This window comes from Lucilia cuprina, chromosome 6 (assembly GCF_022045245.1).
Source record: "Lucilia cuprina isolate Lc7/37 chromosome 6, ASM2204524v1, whole genome shotgun sequence".
Taxonomy (NCBI): Eukaryota; Metazoa; Arthropoda; class Insecta; order Diptera; family Calliphoridae; genus Lucilia; species Lucilia cuprina.
In genome coordinates this window covers 50271542-50290397 of record NC_060954.1, presented here as the reverse complement: position 1 = coordinate 50290397, position 18856 = coordinate 50271542, and the positions used below count along the sequence as shown (strand labels likewise).

General features: G+C 32.0%; 2 protein-coding genes across 2 annotated transcripts; both read left to right on the top strand.

Annotated features, from left to right (window-relative positions):
• Nucleotides 1-1972: 1972 nt before the first annotated feature.
• LOC111682084 (putative inorganic phosphate cotransporter) lies at nucleotides 1973-9703 on the top strand. The gene is made up of 4 exons (XM_046954154.1): nucleotides 1973-1988; nucleotides 8076-8212; nucleotides 8294-9379; nucleotides 9438-9703. The coding sequence occupies exons 1-4, from the start codon at nucleotides 1973-1975 to the stop codon at nucleotides 9621-9623; spliced, it is 1425 nt and encodes a 474-aa protein (XP_046810110.1). The 3' UTR covers nucleotides 9624-9703.
• Nucleotides 9704-13667: 3964 nt separating this feature from the next.
• On the top strand, nucleotides 13668-15555 carry LOC111682078 (putative inorganic phosphate cotransporter). Its single transcript, XM_023443988.2, has 4 exons — nucleotides 13668-13689; nucleotides 13749-13885; nucleotides 13947-15032; nucleotides 15094-15555. The coding sequence occupies exons 1-4, from the start codon at nucleotides 13668-13670 to the stop codon at nucleotides 15280-15282; spliced, it is 1434 nt and encodes a 477-aa protein (XP_023299756.2). The 3' UTR covers nucleotides 15283-15555.
• Nucleotides 15556-18856: the final 3301 nt, after the last annotated feature.

Below are 18856 nucleotides of genomic sequence, written 5' to 3'. Positions count from 1 at the left end.
TATCTATCTATCTATCTATCTATCTATCTATCTATCTATCTATCTATCTATCTATCTATCTATCTATCTATCTATCTATTTAAAAATAACTGTTATTTTTTACTATTACAGGTCGCACAGCTTTACACATAGCAATATTAAAAGAATCTGTAGAAATTGTGGAATATTTTGTTAATCTCTGTCCAGAAGCTTTAAAAATTGGTGACAATGTAAGTTTTTAATGCAAATGTTCATTTAATTTCTGCTCTATACAAATAAATTGAAATATTTTTCAGTTGGAACGCACTGCATTGCACTATGCCATGGGTACAAATATTATAGAAAGTATTAGTCGTATTTTAATACAAAATGGTGCCAAGCGTACATATAAAGATTTAAAAGGTCGTCAACCGAGTTATTATTTTATGAATAAGGCCGATATTTTACGTTTGCAAGAGGAAGAAGATGAAAATCGTTAAGAAACTAAAATAAATTTTGTTGCCTAATTTTAGCTTAAAGAAAAATTCTAAAATTAATATTAAGAAACTTAGCATTATATAAATTTAAGTATTATTACAAAAATGTAGAGTGTCAAATATTATTTAGATTTAAGTAAATTGTAACACACAAGTGCACTTTTTTTGATTTTTTTTAAACTGTTGTATGGTATAGATTGTTTAAGTGCCTTAAAAAAAGTATTTTGTTAATATTTGCAAAATTATTATAAATTATATATTTAACTAATTATATGTTTTATAGGTTTTAAGAAAACTGGTAAAAATTTTTCAAATTTTAAATTCGTTTTTAAGAATAAATTTTCAGATTTTGTTTAAGTTTAATAAAACTATAGGGTCTAACACGAATTTAATAATTTAACTTAAGTTTAAAACACTGAAAACATGAAGGAAAAAATTTAAATAATATTATTAATTGTTTAAAAATTTTTTTAAGTATTGTTTTATTTAAAAGTGTATCCATTATAGAAACTAATTTAAACTTTGGGGGACCTTTTATGGGGGGTAGGGTCAATTGTGAACCAATCCTCACAAATGATAATACAAAGATATTGTTAATGTAGAATTTCATTGATGTACTTGCATTTATGTGCTAGTAATGAGCGAAATGAAGGGGATTTTATATGCTGGGTAGGGTCAATTATTGATAGATCCTTGTAAAAGTTTGTGGATAGATTTTGGCTCATACAAATCTTGTTTATGTAGAACTTTATAGCTGTAATCTGTTAACTGTTTTCTCTCTTAGGACTATTTTCAGAGCGGTCATTTATTTTTATAAACACCATGTCCTTCCGTTTGTAACACATCGAAATATTTGTCAAAGACCCACAAAAGTATATACATTCTGGGTCCTTATTAATTTATAAGACGATCAAGCCATATCTGTCCGTCCGTCCATCCATCCGTCTGTCTGTTGAAAGCACGATAGAGTCCGAATGGAAAGAGCTATATGGTTGAAATTTCACACAAATATTTTTTACAGGTAAGGTTGGTTTGGTATTGAAAATTGGCAATATCGATCCACGTTTTTGGATAGCTCCCATACAAGTGGCCCCTAGAAAAGCAGCATTAACAGTCATAACGAATATAGCGATAAAATTCCACATAAGTAAGTTTCTTATGATCCAAATTACTATACCAAATTTTATGAGGATCGGTCCATAATTGACCCTACACCTCATAAAAGGTCCCTTTAAAAAAATGACTTTAACGCTCATTACTGGCTTAAAAATACTAGTATATAGATGAAATTCGACATAAGTAAGTTTGTGAGGATCGGTCTATGATTGACTCTACCCCCCCTATTAAGGCCCCCTTCAGAAAATGACTGCAACTCTCATTAATGGCTTAGCGATGAAATTTAACACAAATAAATTTAATACGAACCAAATTCTGTCTACCAAACTTTATCGATCGACCCATAATTGACCCTACCCCCATTATATAGGGTTCCCTTATAAGGGGGTTGGGTCAAAAAGATGAAATTCGAAATAAGTAAGTTTCACTCGAGTCAAACTAAGTTTAATGGTGGGTATATAAGATTCGGCATAGCCGAATATAACACTCTTACTTAGTTAGTATTTATTTAGTTATTCTAAAGTTATCGAATAAGACCTTTAGAGCTTCTGATTTTGTTGTTTGTGTCTAATCTAAGAAAAAGCATAAATATAAAATCCACTGCATTCATTGCTTGTGGTAATAAATATCAATGCGATTAGATTATATACATATAAATCGGCTATTTAATATAGTAAACTGATTTATTTTAGGAATTTCCCATTTTGATATTTTGATTAGATTTTTTTTATTATCTTAAACCATCATAGATGAAGAGAGTGTTATATTCATAGAAGGTGTGTTATATCTAAAAAAGGATCATTTAAATGAAAAGCACTTTTATTACTAGAATACTGTATGCATATGCTATGGAACAGACAGGGAATGTTTAGTAGTTCATTAGGTGGAATTAGTTAAAAAGTTTTTGGTAAGAGCTAAAGTGCTCAATAGAATATTTGGCTTTAAGGTCAAAAAAGAATACCTTAATATTAAACTAATATATAAATTACTCTTTGTTATTATTAGAAATTTGATTTATAATCCCCATGTATTAAAATGAACCTGATTAATTGTAGTGCTAATTTTATCCATATTACTTTTCAAAGTATACTTTGGAATTGATATATGAATGGAAGGTAAGGTAAGTGGTTCATCAACTTATATATGTATATATGTATATAATAAAAAGTGAATGCGTATTTGTTTGTATGTTTAAAGTTAATAGACAACTAAACTGCTGAACCGAATTTCTTTTAAATTTGTAAATGGGTGAAGAGCCACGCCCATATTAAGAAAATTTTAAATCAGTATATGTATAACAGTTAAAGTGCTTAAGTTTTATCGGAGCATTTAAGTGTCATTTTATCACTATTATTTAGGACAAAAAGAAGGCTCAGTTGGGGACGTAACACCTCTCACATAAATTAAACACAAAAATTCGTTTATTCTGGAAACTACACCTGTTACAAAAAGTCATTTATTGTACAAAAAAACTTTTTTAATTTAAGTCAAATTTTGAAGGGGACTTTTTATAGGGGCTAGGGTGAAATGAGACTCTATAATTATAGAGTTCATGAGGGTCATCAAGGCTAGTACAGAACTTGGTTTTGTAGCTTTTTGTCGACATAAGAGTATATGTCGCCATACAACTGTATCGGCCCTATTCGGCCAGTCCAGTTGTATAGGGGCTAGGTGAAATAATGCCCTGATGTTAACCATTTTCAATATGCTTCGTCCTTAGAAGATCATGTGCCAAATTTCATTGAATTATCTCCAATTGATTACAAGGTGTAGAAGCTCTATTCGGGGGTTCTGTTGTATGGCACCGATGTTAACCATTTTCAATAGGGTTAGTCCCTGGGACAATAGAAGAATATGTACCAAGTTTGATTACAAGGTTTACAAGCCTTATTCGGAGATTCAGTTGTATGGGGGCTAGGTGAAATAATGGACTAATCTTAACCATTTCAAAAAGCTTCGTCTGTGGGATAATAGAAGATTATGTACAAAATTTAATTGAATTATCTTTAAAATTGCTTCCTGTAGTTTGATTACAAGGTTTATATAGACAGACGGACGGACATAGCTAAATCGAGAAATTGATTCTGAGCCGATTGGTATACTTTATATGGACGGACATAGCTAAATCGAGAAATTGATTCTGAGCCGATTGGTATACTTTAAGATGGGTATAGAACCAATATTATTGTGCCTTACAAACATCAGCACAAACCCTCAACACTAAAGTGGTGAAGGGTATAAAAGGTGACGAATCCCCTTATCCAAAAGACCGCTGTAGTGCTTCTCTAGGACAAAGCTATTCATAACAATTCGAAGAAACCTAGCACTCAAAAACCTGATGAATATTTTTCAATTATATAAAGCTGGTGTTGTATATATTCTTATTATTATCGGATTCTTATCACAGCGGAAATTTCAGACTGGTGGTCCAAAATTTCGACTAGACGGTCATATGAAAGATCATCGGAGTAGTGAATAATTCGATTACTAACTAAAAATCGATATGTTTTCTTTTTGTATGACAATGTTAAGAGTCATAATTTATGACTAATTCGATCGTGTGTGATGCGTTAAACTGAATGAAATTTTTTTAGCCAAACAGTAGATTATGAATGCATTTCATTTTCATATGTATGTATATGGTGATAAATTGATGTGTCTAATTCAACGGTGATCGATTTAAATCAACAAATTTCGCACAGACATTGAAAACTATTGATTGTTTGAACAAAACCTATTGATTATCTTTCGGTATTATCTAGTGTAGTTCTTTTTTTGTGAATATTATTTAGTAATCTAAGCGGCAACAATTCTTATTATCATTAACTATTGTTTATTTTTAAGTAAGTACTTGTTAAAATTTATTGACTTTCTTTCCGTTGTCAAAGTACATACGTTCGTTATCAACGATTAGTTTTAATATTGTCTTTGATTTATATTTGCATTGTTCGAATGCCCTACATTATGTATGGTAGTTTGATTATTGGATAAATTTTGTGAAGATTACACAGGCATAAGAATAGAAAAAAAGTTTAAACATTATCAGAACGACACCATCATTAATCGACTTTTAATATAGACAAAAAAATTCTGATTTAAAATAACAATGTTTTTCAAATCAATAACTTGAAGATTTCATTTTAAATCCACAACATTTAAATTTAAAGCATTTCTCATATAGATTGTCACATTTATAGGGTACTTTATGGTCGTGGTTAAGTAACCATATTGTATAACTTATTTTATTTAAACGTATGTATGTCTTTATTTAGCCAATACTAAACCTAAATCCCCAACGATCATAGCTTTCCTAATTATGAATATTGATTTTTTGAATGAGTTTGATTTGAAACGTCCACTTGAGCGGAAGTGGTTACGGGACCTTTAAAGTTGTTTAAGTGACAATCATCCGGAATGACGGCGAAAATAGAAAAAGGTAGTTAATACTTAGTGTTAAAGTTGAAAAAAAAACTTCGATATAAATAAAAAGTGAAAATTTGATTAAAAAGGAAATTAAAATTGAGAAAGGATTAAAAGCACAAGTGTTTATAATTTGAAATTTACATTAAAAAATCCAATTATGGTTAAGAGATTTAAGGTTTTTTAATCTTTTTTAAGAAATTTAAATTCAATATTGGATGTATAACAAAGTAACGCAGTATTTTTTTTCACAATTTCAAACGGTTATTTAAAAATATTCAAAATTGGGTCAAAGTGTTGTAATAATGGACTATAATGCTTTCATGTGTTGAATTCGATATAGCTTCCTTTTAAAAGCTTGAACAAATTTCAGTTGCTTACGATCCTTTTGGTTCCATCAAATATAAAGCATTACCAAAGCTCTAAGAATATTTGTCCTTGGTGTCGATACTCATGATTTAATATATCTTTACTCCATATTTGATTTGGCTTTCGATTCGGTTTATTGTGGATCCATTAGCATCAGTTTAATTTGTACGGTACCCAATAGACATCTGCATGAGTGCGTTGACTTAAAAGTCTCTCGGGCGAGGCCGACCCTACACCTGTTACAAAAAGTTAAATTTGAATTTGTTTAAAAATAAAACGTTCAAGTTTAATTGTACCTTGTCTCAAATATACATTCTTAATCTATTTATTGTTGAATACAGTTGTGGACATTTAAGTCAAATTTTGAAAGGGCTTTTTATAGAGCTAGGGACGAATGAGGCCCTTTAATTTTGAAATTCATCAGGTTCATCAAGGCTAGTATGTATAACTTGGTTTTGCAGGTTTTTGTTAATATACGAGTATATTAAACATAATTATGAACTTCAAAGCTCTATTCGACGGATTCACTTGTGTGAGGTCTAGGTGATATAATGAAACGATTTTAACCAATATGATTCGTCTCCATAGAATATGATGTGCCAAATTTCATTGAATTATCTTCAAAATTGCGACCTGTAGTTCGATTACAAGGTTTACATAGACGGACAGACAGACGGATGGACGCTCCAATACATTTTTTACGCCCTTGTAAAGAAGTTTGTTTACGATCGTGTTGTATACATCTACATTGCCGAAAGTCTTCGCATTCAAAACAATACTAGCGCCGAATTATGGTTACAAAGCATAAAGAACGTAAAAGTTTGAATTGATCACACGTAGATTCCAATATGTTTTTATTATCATTAAAGGGCACTTCACAGGATCACACTTTGCGTACGTAAAGTCCAATGAAAATGTAAAATGAAATTCCAGCCGTATAATTATATTTTTTGTGTTTACACGATTGGTATAAAACAATAACAAAGTTACACTAACAGCTGTTTCTTTTTTTCGTATGTGTTTACATAAAAATGCATCACTGATCTAATGCGATCTGCTTGTATTTTCAATAATTTCAAAAAATGAAGAGAGCCATACGACTGTCAAATTTTCCATCCGTATTCTCTCCCAATGTGTGAAGGTTTCATTACATATTGTGTTTAGACGATCCCATCTGTACTCTTCTATACAAAATTTTGACAGATCATATTACTTGTGTGATCGTGTAAAGCCGACTTAAGACTTTTTTTTGCAAAAATTTATCAAACATTCCAAAACTCTCAACGAGCTCGACGAGTATATTTCGTTTCTGCATTAATCCAGTTGTGTGAGAGTATATATTTCTTTCACGATACTACTACGAGTTTACCCAGCTAGCATTTGGAAAGGTTGTTGGATGATTAATCAGTAAACTGAGTCATTTTTGACTCCTTTTACTGATCTAAAAGTGATTTAAAATTTAAGAGCTTAAAAATGATTCGAAAATGATTGAAAACTGATTATATGAGCAAACAATAACAATGTGTAACAATCATAAATTGATCATCCTTGCGTTTGAGATATGATCGTTTTCAAAAATTAGTCGATTTTCTATCAAGGAAATTTAAATTATATGCTTTAATTATAATAATTTTATATGTTTAATGATTTTCTACTGAAGATAGTTGACTTATCACTAAACTAAATCTAAATAATTGCAATTAATGTTTAAATCTGATTTATTTTAAAAAACAACAACAAAATGTACAGCAATCACAAATAGATCTTCTAGGTGTTCGAAATATGTTTGTTTATAAATTAATTTTATAGTTATATGTCGGAAGATCAAAAATTGATTTCCGTTGTATTGTATTTGTCTATCACAAAGATTAAAATTACTCAGAAAGGGCTCAAAAATTACTATAATATGATTCGAAAATATGTAACTCTAAAACTACCAGTAATTCGGCTCATAAATGACTCAAAAAATACAAAAAAAATGAGCCAAAACTGCTCAAAAGTGGGGCTCATAAAAGACTTATTTAGATGAGTTGCGGAGTCAATTTTCTAACGAATATATCATTTATGATCAGAAAATGAGCGCATATATGATATTTGTAATCGTGCGGAAGAGTCATAAATGACTCGAATATGATCGAAAATTTTATAAAAAAGGCATGCTGGGTAAGAGCTAGTGTACTCATGGAGATGTTTAGTACCTAATTTATTGGAGAAATTCTGCAGATCGCAAACGTTTTGAATTTACTGCTTGCGTAGCTACCAATGATTTCAAAGCGACCGCTTAAATAATGCCATTGATTCATTGAACATGTTTGGCAAAGCTGGAAAATCATTATCTCTCGCTCATTAGAACTGAAGAGTGCAATTACTTCAACGAGAAGTTTATCAAAACTTTCGCATACTACTCCCAGTTATTGTGCAAAGATGAGATAAGGACTTATAAGAGGGACATATCGATTAATCCTAAATAAATACAATGTCGAAAACGTCATAGCAGAATATCTGCCCTGGTCCTGCTTTAATCAAAACAGTTTCAAGTTTTAAGTTAAAGTATCTCGAAGTAAGAGTAAAGTCCATAGATTACGAAATAGGAAGTTGACCTGTTAAAAAAAGTTATACACTTTATATTTGATATCCAAAATTAATTTCTTACAAATCAAATAATTCCAATAAAAGACGATTTTGTTTACAATTAACTTTTAATCATTTTTTAAGGTCCCTTTTTGGGTCAAAGGCATCTTCAGATACTTTTACTGTTCCTATCTATAACTGTCAATTATATTGCCAAATTTAATGCCAGTGTATCTGTGGTAGCCATGACTAATGCTGAATCAACAAATCCCGATTTTCCGGTAAGTTAAGAGATATTAAAAGATATCGCTGACAACAATATAGTAAAAATTCTCTAAATGTTCTTTTGATGTTGATTTTAGGAATACGATTGGACCGAGATGCAAAAATCCTATATACTATCCAGTTTCTTTTGGGGCTACTTTGTAACACAGTTTCCCGGTGGTTATTTGTGTCGACGTTTTGGTGCTAAAAAAACAATGTTCGTGTCTACACTAGGCTCTGCAGTATTTGCTCTACTCATTCCCTTTACTGTAGATTGGGGTGGTTGGCAGGTCTATTGTGGCATACGTGTGGTGCAGGGTCTATTTCAAGGACTACTTTTTCCCTGTATTCATGCCTATTTAGCCGCCTGGTGTCCGGTTAGTGAACGTAATCGTTTGGGTGCTTTAGCCAATACAGGCATTGAATGTGGTACAGTAATGGCCATGTTTTTGAGTGGTATTATAGCAGCTTCTTCAATGGGTTGGCCTGGTATTTCCTACATATCATTTGCTGTAGGTGCTGTCTGGTGTATTTTATGGCTTATTTTTGCTGCCAATAGTCCTAATGAATCGAAACTTATATCAGAGGAGGAAAGAACTTATATAGAAGATTCTAAAAATGCTTTGAAAGAACATACTGCTAGTACTACACCTAAATCTATACCTGTACCTTGGCATGCCATTCTCACTTCATGGCCATTTTGGGCTTTACTTGTAGCACGCTCAGCTCACTCATGGGGCTTCTCAACGTTGCAAGCTGAAATTCCCTCCTATATGAATGGTGTTTTAGGCTTAAATATGAAAGATAATGCTTTGTTCTCAGCCCTGCCCTATTTTGCCATGTGGTGTATGTCATATGTCTATCTTATATTATCGGATATTTTGCTGCAATCAAAAATCTTAACTCTGACTGCCTTAAGGAAAACCTTAAATTCATTGGCTCTTTGGGTACCAGCTGCCGGTCTTATACTTCTTGGTTTTGTGAGTGAGAATCAAAAAACATTAGCCATTGTTCTAATGACCGCTAGTGTGGGTATTAACGCTGGCAATACCATTGGTAGTGCTCTCAATACAATCGATCTCTCACCCAATCATGCGGGTATTTTAATGGGTATAGTTAATACCTCCGCCAATGTAATACCCATTTTAACACCTTTACTAGTGGGTCTTATTGTACAGGATGAGGTTTGTTTCGTTTAACATATGATTTTTATGAAATTTTAATTTCTTTTATAATTTTCAGACTGATCGTACCGAATGGCAAATTGTATTTGCCATTTCAGCTGTAGTTTTCTTTGTGGGCAATTTGTTTTACATAGTCTTTGGTTCTATGCAATTACAACCTTGGGATGATGAAAATTTTCTTTTATCGGGTGATGTACAAAATATGGAAAAAAGTGAAAAACAATCAAAAGATATTAGGAATTAATTGCAGAATTTAGAATTAATTATTATGATCGTTCACTGGCCAGTTTTTTGGAATTGAAAAATCGGTAAACTGTAGGGTAATCTGAGGGAAAGATTAGTTTTTAAGTATTTAATTTAATATTTTAAATTATGTATGTATGTGATTATAGACTGAATGTTAAAAAAATACATAACAATTTTTTTGTTTGAAAATCTTATTCTTTTTTGTAAATTGATTTGTTTTTGTCAAAGATTAGATTTGATCGTGAAATCAATGTAAAATAATTATTTTGAAAATATTTTTTTTTGTCACTCACGATCATAGCGTCATGATTTTACTTTGAGTTTTATAATAATTTAAAGGTCCTGCCTTAAAGTACAAAAATTGGCTCAGAATCTGTCCGTCTTTATGTCTGTAAGTTATAATAATGTTATAAAATATTGTACACATTTGACTATTGCGAGAGAGAATGACTTTTATGTAAATAATTAATCAATCAATTTTAATATCATAATGAAATTTCGCAACATTAGATCTTTCATAAACCTATCGCTCAAAAAAATTTTAAAAGATTAATCTTTATTTGCCCGTAGCTCTCACATAGAGCTCAATTTCAAAACGTTTGGCAAATAAATCAGACCGTTCCACCGATAATTATATCTGCGCCACAGAAAGACCCGATTCTTTATTCGCCAAAAATTATCAACTCAGCAATAACCGTAAGTTTCTCTTACAGAAATAGTCGTTATAAGGGCAAGGGCCAAATAAGGGCCAATCAATAGGCATGGTCAATTATGTCTATATAAAACTTAGTGTGGAAATTTTTGGATAGATAGTAGTATGTTGGAAGAAGTTATGAGCTTAAAACTCACAAATTCGAAGGCCCGGAACTATTTTCAATAGGTTTAGTCTACGTATAGTTCACATTGTATCCAAATATACTGAAAACTGTGGACTGCAACTTGTGCACAATATTTTCGTGGACGGACATATCTTAATCGATTCAGAGTGTGATTTTGAGCTTTACGTGAACATCTGCCTTGACGGCCTGATCACGGTGGTCTTTTCCATCCACTGGGTAGACTTGAGAATGGACTACTGCGCGCCACTAAATCTTTCAATGAAGAACTTATTTGGCAATTTTCGTACATGGATGAGCCGGTCCATGTACAAGTAAAAATGAAGGGGGATACCCATGAATCGATCTATTTGACAAAGGATGTAGGAAAGTCAACTGAATCCAATAATTGCCCCCGAGAAACTTCCCCGAAGTGTAAAAAGTACTTATCTCCAATACATGGAGACTTTCCGGATTTTTCACCAGTTCCATTCCCATTATCATAAAGATCACTCTACGGAGTGACAGGCAACTATTGAACGCTAACCTGAAAATTCCCCAGCATATTCCGGCGTCTTACTACGAGACCGGTAATAAATACCGATCGGGTTCAGGACACCAGTATATACTGCTTTGTACACAGACCTGTAGGAAGAGAGAATTATCCAACAGATTTTGCAAACTGCAACCACTACGTGGATCTCCAAGGAACTAAAAATAATTAACCACCCAGGACAAGACCTGTGGGCACCCGTACCAGATAATCTGGTATCTGGTGCTGTGGTTAGACCCCATGCCAAATCATTCCAAGACGAAGCCGAGGATACATTTAACATCAAAAGTTTATGGTCCCAGCAGACAAGAGGTATTGGTAGCACCGCTTTACCCCGGGGTTTGCAATAACACCAAGGTTGGAGATTTCACCAAGGTAACATGCCACCGGGGGAGCTCAATAATAACAATATAATAACGATATTTAGCATGAGCAACATATTCCAAATAATATATATCTGTAAATTGGATCAGAATCGCTTCATAAACCTACTATAGGCTTATAACTGAAATAAAAAATAATGGTATGAAACAAAAATATCTACACAAAAATTTTTGAGGGCCGGTCCATAATTCTAATCCTATAACCTTTATAAGGCATCCTTTTCAAAATTACTTTAAGGAAATTTATGTGCAAGTATAGCAATGAAATTCGATACAAACTAGTCGTAAGTCCATATATTAGACCGCCTTTCAAAACTAATTTTGTTTACATATACATATAAGATTCAGCAAATCCGAAACTCTTTTGCTCAGATTTGAACTTTTAAAGTATATTTCAAACTTCTAGAATATCCTACTCGGACCATATCGAGCTTTTAAATGGACGGTTGGACATCGTCTTGAAATCTAATAAAAACTCTAAATATTTAAACTCTGACATCAATATTTCGATTTCAGATTACCCCATGAATGGAAAATATAAATCTTGCGTGTATATTGTGACACCCTTTAGTTTCTCCTTCCATAATTCAATTCAAATATAATTAGGCACCGATATAAATTTCTTTGGAACAGAAATCTTATCAAAAAAATAAAATAGCAAAATTTCAGGCAGATGACAACTATTGTGCATACTACAGTATTTTAAATGATTTGTAAAATACTTTGAAATTAAAAAAAAAAAAATTTCTAAAGCTAAACTGATAGATAGCCCTCATAAAATATTGCCTTCAGATAAATCAGTTTTACACTTAATCACTTTTATCTATTATGGCTCTGAATTTATGTTACGTTTCACATTTTTAGACATCGATTGTTTATTAAATAAATCAGAACTGTATATAACACAATCTTTGATATTACTACTTAAAAGTACTTATTAGGAAATGATAAAAATTCTTCTTTTCATTGTTATTAATTATCAACGATTAATTCTTCTATGTTGTCTCGAAATATTTTATTGTTTTTTATACCTGACACCACTATAGTGGGGAGGGTATTATGCGTTTGTGCTGATGTGTTTAACACATAAAAATATTGGTCCTACACCCTTATATTAAAATATAACAATCGGCTTAGAATCACTTTATGAGTCGATTTTGCTAAGTCCGTCTTTCCGTCCGTTCGTCTGTCTTACATGGACACGTAAAGCTTTTGAGCATAATCGCAATTGTCAAGATATACGCATATACTTTTCTTTCGTCACAAGAGCAAACGCTATTTAATGGCCTTAATAAAATTGGCGATTTTGTAACGATTGGGCTTCATTTGACCGGGGTCCCCCTAGGGGCATGTTACCTTGGTAAAAATTTCCACCTTGGTGTTATTGCAATACCTCTAGTCTGTTGGGAAAATAAACTGGTGATATCAAATGATTTGGCATGGGGTCCAACCAAAACATCAGATAATCTGGTACTACGGGTGGCCAGTTGCCTGCAGAACCTTCGGGATTCTCGTAGTGGCTTTGGTTTAATACCCAAACTCACGGGGTAAGAATGTTGGTTTAAGGACTGATACATTCTATATCTAATAGGTTGGACAATTCTCTCTTCGAACAGGACTTTGTATAAAGCAGTATATGCTGGATTCCTGAACCCGATCAGTATTTTTTACCAGTCTCGTAGTGGGACGCTGGCATATGCTGGATAATTGTCAGGTTAGTATTCAATGGTTGCCCGGCATCCCGTAGAATGATCTTCATGATCATGGGAATAGCACTGATGTGAAACTTGGTGAAAGATCGTGAAAGTCTTCATATTTTGGAGATTAGTACTGATTTACTATGCCTTTTTACGTTTCGGGGAAGTTCTTCGGTGCTGTTGCTATCTCAACATGCTACGCGACTAATTGTCGGGGCAATTATTGGAATCTATTGACTCTGAAAAGTCCTACATCCTTTGTCACATAGATCGGTTCATAAAAGAGGAATCCCGATCCATTTTGTATTATTTACAAAATAATCAAATTTTTTTAAACATACTGACTAGTGTAGGGTTTCATTTGGTCGACCATGTCCGACTATTCATACATACTTTTTTTCTGATATATTGCGACAACATTGAACTAATTCTTTAACGTTCAAAGTTTTCTTAATTTAAATGAAAACATTTATACAATGAGTTCGATTCGAGACGTTCAACTGAATGGAAGTAGTACGATATTTGTAAAACAAAAATATAATTTTTAAAAGAATCAGCAAAGTTATTTTGGGGGTTTATAAATAATTAATAACTATGACGGCAAAATTGGAAAAAAGTAAAGAAAAAATAGATAAAATTAAAAAAAAATTAACTTTATAAACTATTTCCATTTAGGACCCATGTTGGGCCAAAGACATTTGCAGATGTTTTTACTGTTTTTGGCCATAACGGTAAACTATAATGGTAAACTGAATGCTGGAGTAGCGGTGGTTGCCATGACTAATGCCGAATCCACAAATCCCAACTTTACGGTAAGTTAAAGTGCAATAAATAGTTATAAAGTATATAGTTTTTATATCGTTACAATTTTAGGAATACAATTGGACCGAAATGCAAAAATCGTACATACTTTCCAGTTTCTTTTGGGGTTATGTTGTTACACAATTTCCTGGTGGTTATTTTTGCCGCCGTTTTGGTGCTAAAATGATAATGTTTATTTCAACATTTGGATCATCGGTGCTAGCATTACTTATACCTTTTACCGTTGGCTGGGGTGGTTGGCAGGTTTATTGTGGCATACGTGTTGGGCAGGGTCTATTTCAGGGTTTACTCTTACCCTGTCTTCATGCCTATTTAGCGGTATGGTGTCCGGTTAATGAACGTAATCGTTTGGGTGCTTTAGCCAATACCGGCATTGAGTGTGGTACTGTATTGGCCATGTTTTTAAGTGGTATTATAGCTGCTTCTGCTTTGGGTTGGCCCGGTATTTCTTATATATCATTTGCTTTGGGTTTTGTTTGGTGTATATTGTGGCTGATTTTTGCTGCCAATAGTCCTAACGAATCTAGATTTATATCTGAAGTGGAAAGAAATTATATAGAAGATACTAAAAAAGCTTTAAAAGGACATGATGTTAGTTTAGCACCTAAATCCATACCCGTACCTTGGCGTGCTATACTAACATCAATACCATTTTGGGCTTTACTAGCTGTTAGATCGGGACAATCGTGGGGTTTCTTTACTCTACAAGCTCAAATTCCCTCCTATATGAATGGCGTTCTAGGCATGGATATGAAAAATAATGCTTTATTTTCAGCTTTACCCTATTTTGCCATGTGGTGCATGTCCTATATCTATTTAATATTATCGGATATTTTCCTACAAAACAATATAATGTCACTTAATACTTTGAGAAAAACTTACAGTTCTTTGGCCATGTTTGTACCAGCTATTGGACTTATACTTTTGGGTTTCATCGAAGAAGATCAAAAAACTTGGGCCATTGTTCTAATGACCACAAGTGTGGCCGTTAATTCTGGCAGCACTATTGGTAGTATTCTTAATACTATAGATTTATCACCAAATCATGCGGGTATTTTAATGGGTATTTCTAATACCGTAGCAAATGTTATACCCATAATCACGCCCCTAGTAGTTGGTCTCATAGTGCAAGATGAGGTTTGTTTGTTTTGTAGTTATTTTTTTATAAATATTTTCTTATAAAATTCTTATTTTTCAGACTGATCGTGCAGAATGGCAAATTGTGTTTATCATATCAGCTATTGCTTTTGGTCTGGGTAATCTTGTTTATGTGATATTTGGTTCCACTGACCTACAACCTTGGGATGATGAGAATTTCCTGTTATCGAAGGAGTTTCACAATGAAGATAATAGAAAGAAGTCGTCGGCGGTAGATTGTAAGAAATAGTTTCTTAGTAATATATGGTTCTAATAACCTGCATCCTTGGGATGATGAGAATTTCCTCTTTTCAAAAGAGGTTCACAATGAAGATTGTAGAAAGATATCTTCAGTAGATTGTAGGATATAATTTAAGTTGTTATTTTAATCTTTTTTCATTTTTAGTTATTTAAGTTTAATTTCGACATGTGATATAAAAAAAAATAGACTGAAAAGCTATTTATATAAATTAATAAAATCGTATAACTAATTAGAAATATTAAACTCTAATTATGGTTAAGAAAGTCGTCTGTAATTTTCTGAAATAAAAAATATTCGTATTTAAACTTAATATGTTTGTAAAGTGGAGACAATAGTCTACTATATAGTAGAGACTATAGTGCGCTGTAAAGCCAAGACAATGGTCTACTCTATACAGAATACAATTGTTTTCTCTATATACGGGAATGTAATCTACTCTATAGATTTGTCTTTATAGTCTACTATATAGTCGATATTTTGCTGTACTATTTATATAGTCGTTACTATAGTCTACTCTATAGTAGAGAGTATAATATAGTCTACAGTTAAGACATTAGTCTACTCTATAGTCAAAATTTTAGTCTACTCAATACTCGACTTGTTGCGATTGTATTCTACTCTATAGTCTTCTCTATAGACGAAGATATAGTCCATAGACCGGACTATAGTCTACACTATATTCGAGACTATAATCTACTCTATTGTCGAGACTACTATAGAGTATATAGTCTGGTCTATAGTCTACTCCATAGTATATACTATACTCTACTGTTGAAACTGTAGTCTACTCAATAATCCAAATTAAAGTACTCTATTTCCGAAGCTATAATATTCTATATAAACGAGAATATAGCCTACTCCTTTATTCGAAAAAGCCGAAAATGTAGTCTACTCCATAGTCTATACTATAATATACGCTATATACGAGTGTATAATCTGTATAGTCCAAATTAAAATAGTTAAGATTATAATGTTCGCTATTTTCAAGACCACAGTTTGATTTATAGTTCAGAATATAGTCTTCGCCATAGTCGAGATATTATAGCCGATACCACAGTCAACTTTATAGCACATATATTAATCTATAAATATAGAGTAGACTATAATAGACTAGAGTCTCTACTATTTACTACTTTAAAGTCAAAATTATAGAGTCCGCTTTAGTCGAATAACAGTTTGATTTATATTTAAGATTATATTATCAACTATATGGTCGAGGCCATAGTCTACTCTAGAGTCCGAGTTATAGTCAATACCAGAGTCTATTCTATAATTGAGTCTATAGTCTTTTCTATATTCGAATCTGTAGTATATTTTATATTCGATTTAATAGTATACTCTTAAATCGAGTCTATAATCTACTCTATAGTATAGGCTATGATGGTATAGTTCAGTTCTAGTTCAGTTCAGTTCTAGTTCAGTTCTAGTTCAATTCTAGTTCAGTTCTAGTTCAGTTCTAGTTCAGTTCTAGTTCAGTTCTAGTTCAGTTCTAGTTCAAGTTCAGTTCTAGTTCAGTTCTAGTTCAGTTCTAGTTCAGTTCTAGTTCAGTTCTGTTTCATAGGATCTAATTAGTAAAATCGTTTCAATAACCTTAAATATATATATATGAAAAAGGAAAAAACCTGTAGTCCACAAAAAGGAGACTTTAGGCTACTCTAAAGTCGAGCCTGTAACTTATTCTATAGTCAACTCTTTAGTCAAGTCTATAACCTACTCTGTATTGTAGATTAAGATCTATTGTGTAGTCGAGACTATATTGTAATCTATAGTCGGAACTGAGACTTTAAGTTACTGTATTGCCTAGACTTTAGTCCACTCTTTAACCGATGCTATAGTATACTTAAAGTCATCAGCAGTAGGTATTTACATTTTTTTCAATTGAATATGTTATAAACAATTTTTAAAATATAACTAAGACAGTAATAAATAAACAAAAACTGATGTTAAAGAAATTCCGTAAAATTCCCACACTTATCGTAAAAATTTTAACGTAAATACAATAAAATAACACAATATCTATACTACAGACCTAATCTAATAAATAATTAATAATCTTAAAATTATTTAACCACTCAAACGGGAGTATCAACTGTCTTAAGTTCGGGAGTATGCATTAATATGACTTAAGTAATTATGTCAAAATATTATTTGATATTATTAAAAGTGTCACTATCATAAGTTATTGTCTAACAATGCCGACGTTGCGACGTCAGTTAACGACGCGTCTTATTTGAAAAATAATAATAAAAAGTAAAATTCCCAGAGTATAACAATTAAGATTGTTGTTGGTTGGGTGATATATCTTTGAGATTAGATTATTAACAGTAGTAGTACATAGTTTGAAAGCATTTGATTTGTATATTGTTTATGTTTTTGTTTATTCTGCAGAGTCACTAACTAATCGAGGAGAATATCTTTCGTTGATAAAGATTTTTTTTTCGTTTTGAGATTTTAAGATTATATTATAAGGTATATGATTTATAATCTAGCTGACGTATTGACTGAGAATTTTGCGTATTGAGTATTATTATTATATATGAATTTTTCCGGTTTTTAGCAATGTTTTGTTTTCTCTTTTTGGGCTTTTTACATATAAGGAGATATAGTGCGATTATAAGGAAGTTTCAGGGAATTAGTGAAGTAGACTTTACTTTAAATTCGATTGCCACTGTTATACATCTAGTCAATGTCACGAGCTTATGTTATAAAGGAAATCACACTTTTAAATACAAATCAAATGGGGGGGAAATAGAGTTGGCAGTACAACCTTCACAATTTTGATAACATAAATTAAGTGTTTTAATCACATTCAATTTTGTAGATTACTTAATCAATAAATACTTTAACTTGAATTGATTAAGTGATTGTTTTAGTAAAATTTATTATTGGTATTTTAGTTCAGTTCTAACAAAGAGTATGACAGTATTTTTCACTTTTTTAAATAGTTAATTAATTTTTCTCGTCTTACTGTCTTTAGTAAGAAATAAAAATACAAGTATGAGCCACAGTAAGAAGAAAATCTAAGTCCATTAAATATTCTGAAACTTACGCTCACATTTTGGGTTTGTTTTGGCACTTCATAGCTAAAGCGAACCTGAAAGTATATCCGTTCATTAATTTAAACTAAAGAAAGTAAAAGCCAAATAAACTCTCACAAAGTGGAAGCTCAGTTAGCAAAATATCGTTTTCTAATTGACTGAGCTACACTGCAAAAAAAATTGTATACAAACAGAAAAAAAAAATCAAAACAAGTGAGAAGAATATAATTACCAAAAAAATTTTTGAAAACATTTCATTTCAAAACGAGTAATAAATTAAAGTCGACCGAAACCGACCATATAATACCCTAGATCTATTCGGGAGTTCAGTTATATTGGACCGACCTTAAACATTTTCAATGTGCTTCGTCCCTGGGAAAATAGAAGATCATGTACCGTCCGGAGGGACAGACGGACGGACATAGCTAAATAGACTCAGAAAATGATTCTGAGCCGATTGGTAAACTTTAAGGTGACTATAGGACCAATACCCCGCCCACTAAAGTGGGTATAAATAGAACTAT